The sequence below is a fragment of the Cydia pomonella genome, chromosome 27 (assembly GCF_033807575.1).
Source record: "Cydia pomonella isolate Wapato2018A chromosome 27, ilCydPomo1, whole genome shotgun sequence".
NCBI classification, from domain to species: domain Eukaryota; kingdom Metazoa; phylum Arthropoda; class Insecta; order Lepidoptera; family Tortricidae; genus Cydia; species Cydia pomonella.
The window spans coordinates 9,354,449-9,367,683 of record NC_084729.1 but is presented as its reverse complement, the minus strand read 5'-3'; the positions used below and the strand labels follow the sequence as shown (position 1 = coordinate 9,367,683).

The following is a 13,235-nucleotide window of genomic DNA, read 5'->3' as shown; positions in this document are numbered from 1 at the left end:
CACGCCCCCTGGCAGTGAATGCGTTTTAATACAAAGACGTTACCCCAACCAATGTTAAACGATTACTGTAATAGCTTACTCTGTTACCTTCAAAATTGTACTTAATACGGAGGGTTAAAGATAAGATAGTTTATTATTCAAGTAGGCATATTACAAGGTAGGTAGGTTTATATCTGGATTAACTGGCGCCTATACTCCGTACCTTTAGGTATTTAAAAAAAGGTAAACAAAATCTACCCTCAAATGGCTCCTTAAGCCAGTTGAGGGTAGATGAAAACATTACATGATCAAATAATGTAGGTTAAAGTCAGGTCGTTCAGTGACAGATCCAGGCGGTTTTGTATTTGCTTGGTTAACCAATAAATATTATACACGAAAATTTACAAATTGTTTGTTTACTTTTATTTAAATACCTAAAGATACATAGTATAGTGGGAAATACATCTAGTGCCTCACCTCGTGTTAATTCACCTACATTCAGTCTTTATCAGTTACATTAGCATGAAATACTAACTATGAAAGCAATACTTACGTTGCAGGTGATTAAAAAACATCCTGTGTACTAAAAGCCTGTTTAATATTCACTAAGGTGACCAGTAATAGATTAACGACTTCCCTACTTCGGGTTGATGTATACAAGGAAGTCAGGAAATTCTGTATACTAAAAGCCTGTTTAATATTCACTAAGGTGACCAGTAATAGATTAACGACTTCCCTACTTCGGGTTGATGTATACAAGGGAAGTCAGGAAATTCTGTATATTAAAAGCCTGTTTAATATTCACTAAGGTGACCAGTAATAGATTAACGACTTCCCTACTTCGGGTTGATGTATACAAGGGAAGTCAGGAAATTCTGTATACTAAAAGCCTGTTTAATATTCACTAAGGTGACCAGTAATAGATTAACGACTTCCCTACTTCGGGTTGATGTATACAAGGGAAGTCAGGAAATTCTGTATATTAAAAGCCTGTTTAATATTCACTAAGGTGACCAGTAATAGATTAACGACTTCCCTACTTCGGGTTGATGTATACAAGTGAAGTCAGGAAATTCTGTATACTAAAAGCCTGTTTAATATTCACTAAGGTGACCAGTAATAGATTAACGACTTCCCTACTTCGGGTTGATGTATACAAGGGAAGTCAGGAAAGTAATAAAACCAAATATATCAGATTTAAATTATCTTCTTTTAATACTAATTTATATTTACAAATGTATTTATTAATTTCATTTAATTTTTATTACAGTTGAGTGATATTTCAATATTAAGGCCATTTCAGACGGGATGATCAAATCCACCGTTATGATCAGAAAAGAAATTGGCTTCAATCTCCAATTTTAATTTATGGAAATATTAGAGGGCTGTAAATTTAAGAAAAAAATGCACCCAAACCACCTGATTTGATCAGACAATTTAATCAGCTTAGCAGAAAATTGTTCCCGTATGGACTGGCCTTAACCTAAATGCATTGCATATCGAAATTAATGAAATCTCATAAAATGCCAGTAATACAAAGTAACAAATCTCTTTTTTTAATACATAAGCATTTTGTTGCATCAGAATTAAGTTACATAATCAACCAGGAACACGAGCTGTACAAAATTGCGGGGCTGGAAAATTTTATACAAACTATTTTGAATACTAAAATGTAACCATGATAAAATAAATGTACCCACTAAAACTTACTAAAATAAATATTCGAGGCCTTATTTAACCAGTAACAGAATATGATGATAAATATATATGTATTTAATAAATACATTTGCATTTAACAGTTGGAATGACGGTCACAAAGAAAATTATGCATTCGTTTATTAGTCTAAGCTAATTTTCCACTGCAATAGAACAAAGTGAGGTGGTGTCATTATAAGCGCCTTATCATATTTTCATACCAATTTGACACCAACGGTGACATTGCCTCACTATGTCATTCTAAATTTTCTATAGGGAGCGTGCATGAACTGTAGGAGGCAGCACAGGAGCCGTCAGATTTTTGGCGCGAGGCGTAAATGTGATGTTTATTGTTCCGATGTAGCCCACAAGATGGCAGAACCTACTATGCACAAGAAAACACGTGACGTGAACATGTTTATGGTTCCGATTCAGGCCACAAGATGGCAGACCCTCCAACGCGTTCGGTCCCTATAGATTTCAAAGTTTCATATTCTTGGAGTTTCACAATTATAGGGGCCTAGCTGAGATGCCAATCGCTTGCTATATTGGTAGCAATGCCACACCATTTATTCTGCTGTGTCGAATTGGCCCCCAGTGCTCTATGTATGATGGCCTGAATTATTCGATCAGAAAACAAAAGATGGTTTAAGTTTACCGAACACATAATCTTCATTGCAACATTCCGTTCTAGAAACATTATTTGCGCCATTCGAGTCCTGCGCTTTGTATGTATATTTTGAGCATTTATATGTCTAGTAGTACAAATAATGTTTCGAAAACGCAATGATGTATCAAAATGTCTAACTTATCGCGACCAGCTGTTGCAAGTTCACGCAAGCCAAGCCATAGACTAATAACACTAGACCGCCAATCCACTTGACAAGCGCGTAACCAAAACGCTGCTATTTTCGTAGGCGACATCTAGCGTCAAATGACGGATTTATCAGTGACGCTACCTGACACGAGATATCACGACTATCAAAATGACATATACGGCGAGACGTACACTGAATCTTGAACGAAGCGGATGGTTCCAAAATAGAATCCTGAGCGTAGTGAGGGATTCGAGTGTAACGCACAAGGTGGAAATAGTTTTGCTACCATCTGACACATACTAGTTTTCACATCACCTATGACGATATTATTAATTATTATGTTCCAAAATATTATTTAAGCTAAAAAAATGTAATCAAAAAGAAAATAAAATCGTGTCCTGCACAACATTTTATACATCCTAGTACGGAAGAAAAGTACCACTTTTTCGAATGGGTGACGTGAAAAGTGTATTGCTCAACAATTTACAACTAATATTACAAAAAAAAAATTGACTTCCGGTTATAATATTAGCTGAAAATTGTTGACCATTAGACTTTTCGTTCGTCGCGACACTTGCGACATCTAGTGTCAAGTAGCAGTACTGATAAATTCGCTAAATGACGCTATATCGTCGGGGATAGTGCAATACCGCGCAACTAACAGAGTCGTAAGAGTTCGAAATTCAAAAAATGTACAAGGTAATTGGACCTTACTGCATTTGTTAGTTACGCGGTATTACACTATCCCCGACGATATGTCGACTACGAAAATAAGCTGCGTTTTGGTTACGCGTATGCCAAGAGGATTGGCGGTCTAGTGTTGTTGATCTACGCTCCCGTTTACACTCTTGTGGTTTTCTGTGCTTGTCGAAGCCAAGCGTGTAAACGTAGCATAATCCGTAGCTTTCTAAAACAAGTTCCATTTTAGAGCGCATTCCAAAAAAAAAAACCTGATTCTTACAGATCTTAATATTTTTGGGTTCTTTCAACTCGGAATCACTAGCATGTTCAATCCTGAAATTTTAATTTCCAATACGTCACGCACATACAAGTGAAAAAATATTCACACTAAAACGTGACGTAATGGAACGGACATTTTAGGACATTTTTTTTATTGATATAGAATGAGTCCAGGAAAGGCCAGATTTGTAAGAATTAGGTTTGCAATATTTTTGGAAAATGTTTTCGGGTGTACTATTAAAAAGGTGTCCTAAAATGTCCGTTTCATTACGTCACGTTTTCGCGTCAACTTTTTTTTCACTTGTAAGTGCGTGACGTAGAGGAAAATACAATTTCCATACAAAAATGTTTTTTTTTTTTTTTTTTACATCAGGTTTGATTATGCTAATGATTCTGAGCTGGAAGAACTCAAAAAGATCAGGATCTGTGAGAATCAATTGTTCAATATTTTGTTTGGAAAAAGCTCAGTACCGACCAGTTAGACATTTAGTGAGGTGTGGGGGAGGGGGGGGGGGGGAGGGGGTACTATTGCGGCGCGGTGTGCGCGTGCGGCGGGTGCGGGTGCGCGGCGGGCGCGCGCTCGCGGTCGCTCCAGTGGCGCTCCACGAACTTGCGGATGTAGTTGTAGGGCTTCGACTCCGGCTCGCCCGCCACGTTCTCTACCTGCACGACAAATATTTGGAAACTTACTGTAAGCTCATTTATATCATTCGATTTTAAGAAATTGCTTCTTATTTTTTACACTAATTTTTTAGCTTTCCGCTTCTGTGTTTCAAATCGTGTAACTTAAATTTTGAATCACTTCCCGGATACCTTCTGTCCCTACATACCTTGTAAGGCGGTGAGATGGTGACTTCGTTGTAGACGCGGATGTTCTGGCCGGCCCATGACACGTCGTCAATGACCCGCGCGATGGCCAGAAACAGCCGCTGACCCTCGGGGTCCAGACATGCTGATAGTGCTGATACCTGGAAACAGAGAGTAGATAATTTTCATCTCCCACTGCGAAAGTAGTGCATTAATTATCTATGAAGTGGGTTGAAAGTGATATGTTTCCGCTCTAGGGCCTATACTTTCCAAGTACGTTTTCTCATTTTTAACGATTAGGATTCGGTTTTAATTGGATTTGTTCTACAACTTCCATTCTGATATTTAACACCTGAAATAACCATCCTTTGAACTAAATTATTAGTTGAAAGAGCTCTCAAGAAATACTATACAACAAAAATTTTTTACATATTTTGTAAAATACAATGTATTTTACTTGCCTCATATTTGAAAATGAAAAGAGTGTTTAGCTTGGGTAAAAGGAACCGCTCGACCAAAGTAAGAGTGGCAAAATATCTCATGATAAAAGAGTGCCAAATCTTGGGATCAGTTGTCAAGCAGACCCCAGGCTCCCATGAGCCATGGCAAAATGCCGGGACAACACGAGGAAGAAGAAGAAGCGTTCAATAAAATTTACTTTATGACATTATTTACTAAGTAGAGAGTACAAGCAAATTTTTGAACTGTTTAATACAATAAACTAATCTATTTATCTGAAGATCCTGCTCAATTAACACAAGTCCACATTTATTTATTTGAACTATATTGCACAGAACACACCTAAATGATAATACTTAATAATATTGCACTAAAATGCAAAATGGCAATTTCAATCCTACAGTCCCAATCCAGTAAAAAGGATGTTTTTTTTTATTTTGAAAATATTTTGTTGTGTAAAAAATTATGTTTTAGTTGGTCACTGAATTGAATTTCATATGATTAAACAAAAAGCAACTCGAGGGTGAAGTTTACTTTGGTGTTTGTTATATTCTTCAAGCATTTGAAGCAGTTTCATATGAAAAAAAAACAACCTAGAATCTATGACCCTTACGCATACAGACACTGGAGCCAACAGGCCGTGTTGCCAATGCTCCAAATAAAAAATACAGACACTGCATAAATCATATGTCAAGATGTTAAAGGCCTAATGATACACATCTCCACCAAAATACATTAAAGAATAGGTGGCCAATATTATTAGGAGGGGTGACTAATATTGTGTTACATTAATTTTATCTTCAAATCATTTTCTGTTATCTCTAATTGTAACAATCAAAAGTAGCACACACAATTTAGATCCAAGTTGCATCAGCTTGCCCTAAATAACAATACAAACTAGAAATCTCAACTTTCCATGCATTTCTATAAGTTACAAATAAATACGACTAAAATAAATGGTCAAAAAGCTAAACATAACTTTGTATTGTTGCAAAAGTAGGGTATTGGCCAGACACATGCTTAAAGTGGACTTAAAGAGTTCTGAATAGAGTAATATGCAATAAAAAGCCTGTACTTACTAGTCTTCTCTTATTCTCAATAGAATTTCGTACTCTAGTATTAAGTCTGTGTAAATTTAGGCTCTGGGGAGCTTCCGGTACGACGGTCACTTCTTTCTTGATTTGCACGTCACTGACTAACGATAAATTAACAATATTCACATCGTGGCGTTTAGGATTACCGCTGGAAGATGGACATTTCAATATCAACATCTTCGTTTGAGGATCGAAGGCTAAAACTTCGCCTTCTATTTCTTGGTTGTAACATGTTCGCGTTGCTACTATACTGCCGATGGTAAAGCAGTCAGACACGACTGTTGACATTTTGTAGAGCTGTTTTGGGGTTTACGTTATATAAACCGGTGGCATGCAGCTCAATGGCTTCTAATTAAGCAATTATGTAAGTTCAACGTGTTCAAATGTTTTGTTGAGGCGACGAGACGTCGGCCATTGAAATTTTTGAAGTTTCTTTTCTTTTGCGTTTTGTTTTTGCACAGCATTGAACTAACACGCGTTTTGTAACCTAAATATAATCAAAATGTCATTCGAAAGGGCATTTTTATAAGTGGCTCGAACAGATTAGTGTTGCCAGTGCTCTGAAGAACAAATCTACCATTTTTATTTTTGATGCATTTGGCTTGTTAAGTTGTCAACTTGTCATCCCTGTTAAGTGTCATTTAACTCATTTATGAAAAAAGCGCGGGAAACGTGAAACGCGGCGGTCCAGTTTTAGGTTTCTTGTAAATTTAATTTCCATTTTAATATTATAGATCAGGGAATCAGTAATTTGTATATATAGTTGGTCAAGCAAATCTTGTCAGTAGAAAAACGCGGCAAATTTGAAAAATCGCGGGCTAGCAACACTGTGTTCGAATAATTCCAAAATCGCGTGTAATCTGTGTTTTAACTGTGGAATGTGGATCGTCCATCTTGTTTGTTTACATTCCGAATCGGTGCTAATTCAAGAGAAATTTCTGCTCCCAGCATTAAAATAAATATCAATATATTAAATAATATTGTGCATGACCATAAGCAAAGTTAAGATGCCTACAATGTAAGTAAAATCATGCTCGTTGATCTTAACCATTAGAAAATTTTGAGGTTATGTTAAGATCCCGGAGAATTTTTAAGATAATGTGCAGTTTTTTCTATTTTTCAGGGTTAAAAGGCTTAAATAAAGATAAAACGTATGCCTAAATATATCCAATAAGACCACGAATTGTGCCCTCACAAAACCGCAACTGTTTCGATTGTTCCCAATATTAACAGACGAAGTCCTCAAATATTTTCAAAGGTAACTTTTTTAAACAATCTTAAGACGTTTAAGAACCTTGATTATACCTACTTTCTTTCGCAACATCTACCTAATACTTACATATGTTTGTTGCAGGATTAAAACTCGCCCAATATAAGGCGTTCGTAAAAGTTTCTCGTCATACAAAACTTACCTACGGCGGTTTACGTACATACGTGTACAACGCAAACAAGACGAAAAATAAACTTGTTAATTAAAAAAACTAAAAAAATTGGGACAATAGTTTAGATTATTATTGTACAAGTTGTCCGTTTGTTAATCATCACGAAAATATATTATTTAGGCTGATTTGTTTCATGCACTCAGCTATTGCACATGTATACCTATGGAAAATCCTAGTTTATACTTTCTGAAGTCGGTATTCTACCTATTTAAGAGAAGTTTTAAGTCGCTTTACCTGTTTGTTTAATAAATTAAAATAATTTATTCAGTGTGCATAATTTTAGAAAAATATTTTAACATTTAAATCATACCTTTTATCCAGAAACAGTATAACTCCATATTACTCACATGAGTGGAAGTTGGTAAGTTTCCATTGTCAAGGTATCTTTTATTAATATTTTGAGTACCTGAAATTGTGTCAGTTCCTGACAAGTCTTGAATAGACTAATGTGAAAGTTAATAAAATTTCTTAACAGCATTCTCCTGATATCTAAATGATTTTTTAAAATATCTACATATAAAATATGATGTAGCCGATACATGTAAATATCTAATATTTTTAGCCTGTATAAAAACAGTCGTGTGAGCAAAACCTTACCAAGCTAGCATGTAAGAGTGGTCTCAGAGATATTGGAATATCTCTGTACTATAAATTAGGCAAATTGCTTTAGACTAAGTTTTATGTGTAACTACTACTATAAGAATAAATTTTGAAACTTGGAATGGAAACTTTAAACTTGAAATTACAAATTTTCTAACAGATCTGTTTTATGCTTAAGATGCAATAAGTGACTAGGTACAAAGTATTCTGATGCTTGGTTGGAGTGGACCAGTAACATTGGTAACTTAATGATATTTTATCAATGAATGGCCTGAATTAAGTGTAAGTAAGCTAAAGTGACCCGTATCTTAATTGCCTTGAAATTAAATGAACACCAAAATATCTGCAGTTGTGTTTTTATTTATTTTTAATCTGTATATTTATATAAGTATATTGTAAAACTATTTCAAAATTACACTGGTATGTGAATGTGACATTGTTCAAGAGAAATACACTAATTTACAATTAACAAGTGGCATAATTATTTTCTTTGGGCTCCTTCAGTTTCTGAACTGATGTTAAAAACAGCTTGCTACCATGGTGCTCATGTTCTCTTTGCTCCCTATTTGTCTTCTAAGTTTGCTAAAACAGAATAAAACCATATCAAAATGATGTAAATAGTCCAGATATTTCATATTTAATAAGCCCTGCAATTGTGACAAGAATAGTTACAGTGATACCCTACCAGGACTACCGCTGCCAGTGATGGATCAGGGGTTACTATGCAGGTACCTAGGTTTTAATATTTACCTAAATAAAACAATGGATTGTTTTATTTAGGTAAATATTAAAACCTAGTTAAATTCAGTAGTATAGGTACCTACTAACAGCTCGGTTGGTAAAAAGTACTCGAGTGCAAATGCCTTAACCTTTACATTTATTTAGCTATGACATCTTCATGTTTAAGTTGAATATATATGTAGCAGATCTGCTCCTAAGCATACCAAAGGTTAAGAATGCGAGCGCTCGCCTTTCGCGTCCACCTTTTACTAAGCATACAAACCTTTATTTTAATTCAATCTATTGATATATTTTTCGATTGTACCTACCTAAATATGTCTAATTAGTTTTTGAAGGTTGCATAAAGGAGCATTTGTATTGCATTTTATCGTAATATATCTGTAATATTGAATTCCAACCGAGAAATCTGATAATATATTAAAATCCAGCTACCTGCGGAAGCAATGATTTGATTCAAACATTATTTTCTCCAGCATAGTCCGTTCGTAGTTCCAAATAGGTATTTTTTGATCTCGTTTATCGTATTGATTGACATCGTTTTTACTCCAGTTTAAATTGTCCCTCTCATAATAATAACAATTTCCAAATGCATAAACCGCGAGCGGCAATTTTAGTTGACGTACGAAGAGCGCGCTCAGCGGAAAAAATGTTTCGGTTCGATGTACATTGCTGCTTTTCTTAGCGCAATACTGCTCTGTGAGTGTTGCCATACTTCAGTTTGCTTTACATTGCTACTGACAGACTTTGCTTGACAGACTATAATTTTTCACATAGTTTGTATATATTGTTGTATTTGTATATATAATTAGTGTAATTTCGTCGTAGTTGGTAAGTTTTTTCGTATATATGTAATGGGGGATGACGATCCTCCCGACCCTGGAGGTGATAACCTCCAGGTCGGAAGTAATGTTATTATCGATTCAGCAATGGACACGGACTCTTCTGTGGGGAGCAGAAGTGAATTGAAAAGAAATAAGAGTCACAAAAGATGCAAAACATGTAATAAAAAAAGAAGGAAAAATAATGGCGGGGACTATTCGTGCGATTGTCAGAACATCATACAAGAAACCCAAGCTCCTTCAAACTCTAACATTCAGGTTACCAAAAACTCTTCGGATAACTTAAATACAAAAAATGACTCTTCTAATACCAAGGTTGGCAGGAATTTATTTTCATCTTCCGATGTTGCTCCCTTCACGGTGCACGTACAAATGAAACAAACAGATGCAAAATCATCTCTGCACCCGGTGTCCTTTGGGAAATTTTTACTAAAAAAAGGCTTCAGAAACATTATAAATGGAAGTGTTAAGCGCATTGGTAGGACACGTATAGCGATGTCGTTTTCAAATTACGTTGACGCAAACTTATTTGTTACTGATACGTGTCTTGAATCAGAAAATCTTACCGCATACATTCCGTCGTTTTCTGTGACCCGTATGGGCTTGGTTCGAGGTATTCCAGCACAGTGGTCGGAGGAGGAAATAGTTTCCAACATTTCCGTGCCCATGGGTGTGGAAAAAGTATTAAAAGTACGACGTTTGAACCACAGAGTTGTGGTTAACGGTTCTGTTACCTGGCAACCCTCAGAGACAGTTGTATTGACATTTGACGGTCAAGTATTACCGAAACGAGTCTTTTCATGCTACAACTCTCTTGCCGTTGAATTGTACATTTTTCCTACCATTCAATGCTTTTTATGCTGTAAATTTGGACATACCAAAAATAACTGTCGTTCGAAGCCTAAATGTTTCAAGTGCGGGGAAATGCATCCTGGAAATACCTGTGCAGTGGAGGAGGAGGATGCCATTTGCTGTTTATGCAATGGCTTTCACTTTGCCACAAACAGGTCATGCCCAGAACATGTAAGGCAAAAAGAAATTAAAGTCAGTATGGCAAATAAACTGCATCTCCTATGGAGAAGCCGTTAAAACTGCACCCAGCTATATCGAAATCGTTTGCTGATATGGTTAAGTCACAACCACATATACAATCAAATTTACCACATAATAGTGCTCAAAATTCAGTTACAAACCCTAGTTCGAATATGCGCCCTCCTAGCCATAGCAGCAGAAAAACTATTTTGTTGAAACCTCGTCCTTCTGTTAAAAAGACTACCCATGGCTATGATGTGGCTGCACATCGGGCCATAATAAGTGAATACTCCATCCCTTCTCCTGCAAACGGTTGTGCTCTACGTCAGGAAACAGAAAAGGAAGAACGACTAGTAATCGCTGAGTCTATTGAGGCCTTAAGAACTCTTTTGTCCAAGCCAAACCTTACTTTACCGTCCCACGTTGCCCCTATGATTGACTCTCTTACATTTGCAATTAAAAACAATGGACAATATAATACAATGGAATTGCAGAAGCATAATCAATAAAAAACATGATTTCATTCATTTACTAAATAAATTTAAACCTTGTGTTTTTGCCCTATCTGAGACATGGCTCAAGCCTGGAGCTCTTCTAAGAGCTACTGGCTATTCATGCCTCAGAGAGGACCGTCCTGACGGGTGGGGTGGAGTAGCTTTACTCGTCAGGAATTCTGAATCATTTTCATCTCTTCATCTCCCATCTCATAGTGATGATTTTTCAATTATTGCTGCCATTGTAAATAACATCTGCATCCTCTCTGTATATATTCCTCATCAATCATCTTCTATTTTTAATGAATTAGAACAAATAATTTCCTCTCTACCTAGGCCCTTGTTGATTCTAGGAGATTTCAATTCACACCATCAGTTTTGGGGCAGTTCAGTATCCAACTATAATGGACATCGTGTTTTAAAAATCTTAGATGATCACAATCTTTGTGTCCTAAATACTGGCTCTCCAACTCGCCGTACAGCGCCTACAGAATCACCCAGCGCTGTTGATCTATCCATTTGCTCTGCTGAACTGGCATCTTCTTTCACCTGGCAAACTCTAGATTCTACATTTGGTAGTGATCATTTTCCAATTATAGTCTCATTTCCTTCATCTACACGACCATCTCCGAAACCTAGCCCTAGGCTTAAATACAATCTATGTAATGCTGACTGGAAAAACTTTAAATGCTGTGTAGAGAAGAAATTATTGTTTTTGCCTAGTTTAGATGATACTGACGTAGTTGGTTGCTCGGTTGCTTTGGCCCGGGTGATTACAGAAGCAGCTGATGATGTATTTCCTGTAAAAAATACTGTAATTAATAAAATCCCCTCTCCTCCTTGGTGGGATCAGGATTGTTCCCAAGCCATTAAACAACGAAAGGAGGCTGAAAAACTTTATCGTCATTTTATGACTACTGAAAACTTTGAGTCTTACATGCAGGTCGCACGTGATACTAAAAAATTGTTACGTAGGAAGAAATATGAAGGTTGGAGACGATTCTGTGCGTCTCTCAATCCTAATGTAAAACCTTCCATAGTTTGGAACAACATCAAAAGGTTCAGACATGCATTCAATGAACCCTCAAGGCGTACACTGCCTCCTAATCTTGCACAACAATTTATAGACAGACTAGCACCTTCATCTGTTCCTGAAGAGTTTGTGTTCCAACCTGCAACCTTTTTATATGATCCTTCCTTAGACTCCACTTTTAATTGCCCTTTTAAAATGGAGGAACTAAAAGGTGTTTTAAGCAATTTAAAAGATAGTGCTCCTGGTGAAGATGGTGTGCCTTACTCATTTTTAGTAAATGCCAGTGATGGCATACTTACTTATTATCTGAGCATAATAAATTCGGTTATCCAATCCGGTATAGTCCCAGATTCATGGAGATCCCAGATAGTTATTCCTATTTTAAAACCCAATAAACCAGCATCAGATGTTTCTTCCTATCGCCCTATTGCCCTTTCCTCAGTATTTGCAAAAGTAGCTGAACACTTAATTAAAAACAGGCTAGAATTTTTTGTTGAAAAGAACCATTTATTATCTCATAGTCAGTTTGGATTCCGAAAAGGTAGATCTACTTATGATAGTTTGTCAATATTAATTGCAGATATACGACTGGCATTTTCTAAAAATGAGTCAGTAGTAGCTGCTTTTCTGGATATAAGTGCTGCTTATGATAATGTATTAGTTTCAGTGTTACAGGAAAAGCTTTTCAAGTTAGGCATTCCACAAATGTTAAGTCATTTTGTAATAAACCTTTTATCTGAACGGTCCATCAGTCTTATAAATGACAACAATAGAATTTCTCGTTTAGTGTGGAGAGGTCTACCACAAGGGTCTGTATTAAGTCCATTATTATACAATATCTATACATCTGATTTAGAGTCATCTCTAAATGGTACTGTTAGGGTCTTACAGTATGCCGATGATTTATTACTTTATTCATCAAATCTTTCTCCTGAACAGGCTAGTAGATCAGTCACTTGTTCCTTATGTTTCTTGAGGTCATGGTTAGATTCTAATGGTTTAGAACTTTCTGTTCCTAAAAGTGTTGTAGTTTTATTTACTAGAAAACTATTTCCTCCTCCAATCAATGTGCAATTTGATAACTACTCCATTTCAGTAAAAGATAAAACTAAATTCCTTGGTGTCATTTTAGATAGTAAATTAACAGGCCTCCCACATTGTGAGTACATAGTTTCTAAATGTGAAAAAAATATTAATATCCTTAGGTGTGTTTCTGGAGTATGGTGGGTTCCCATCCTTTTT

General features: G+C 36.1%; 1 protein-coding gene and 1 long non-coding RNA gene across 2 annotated transcripts; one reads left to right on the top strand and one right to left on the bottom strand.

Moving 5' to 3' along the window:
• Nucleotides 1-1,170: 1,170 nt before the first annotated feature.
• On the bottom strand, nucleotides 1,171-6,244 carry LOC133532582 (protein LSM12-like). Its single transcript, XM_061871329.1, has 3 exons — nucleotides 5,798-6,244; nucleotides 4,283-4,420; nucleotides 1,171-4,115 (listed from the first exon to the last, which is right to left on the bottom strand). The coding sequence occupies exons 1-3, from the start codon at nucleotides 6,098-6,100 to the stop codon at nucleotides 3,978-3,980; spliced, it is 579 nt and encodes a 192-aa protein (XP_061727313.1). The 5' UTR covers nucleotides 6,101-6,244; the 3' UTR covers nucleotides 1,171-3,977.
• A 357-nt stretch (nucleotides 6,245-6,601) lies between these two features.
• LOC133532588 (uncharacterized) lies at nucleotides 6,602-8,202 on the top strand. Its single transcript, XR_009801725.1, has 3 exons — nucleotides 6,602-6,830; nucleotides 6,936-7,070; nucleotides 7,167-8,202. It is a non-coding gene; the product is annotated as an uncharacterized LOC133532588 (long non-coding RNA).
• Nucleotides 8,203-13,235: the final 5,033 nt, after the last annotated feature.

What these genes read in the sequence shown, in the direction of transcription:
- LOC133532582 (XM_061871329.1), bottom strand. Translation starts at nt 6,100, where the DNA reads ATGTCAACAGTCGTGTCTGACTGCTTTACCATCGGCAGTATAGTAGCA. An exon ending in TTGAGAATAAGAGAAGACTA is followed by an intron (nt 4,421 to 5,797) that starts GTAAGTACAGGC and finishes CTCTGTTTCCAG; the next exon opens with GTATCAGCACTATCAGCATG. An exon ending in CCATCTCACCGCCTTACAAG is followed by an intron (nt 4,116 to 4,282) that starts GTATGTAGGGAC and finishes TTTGTCGTGCAG; the next exon opens with GTAGAGAACGTGGCGGGCGA.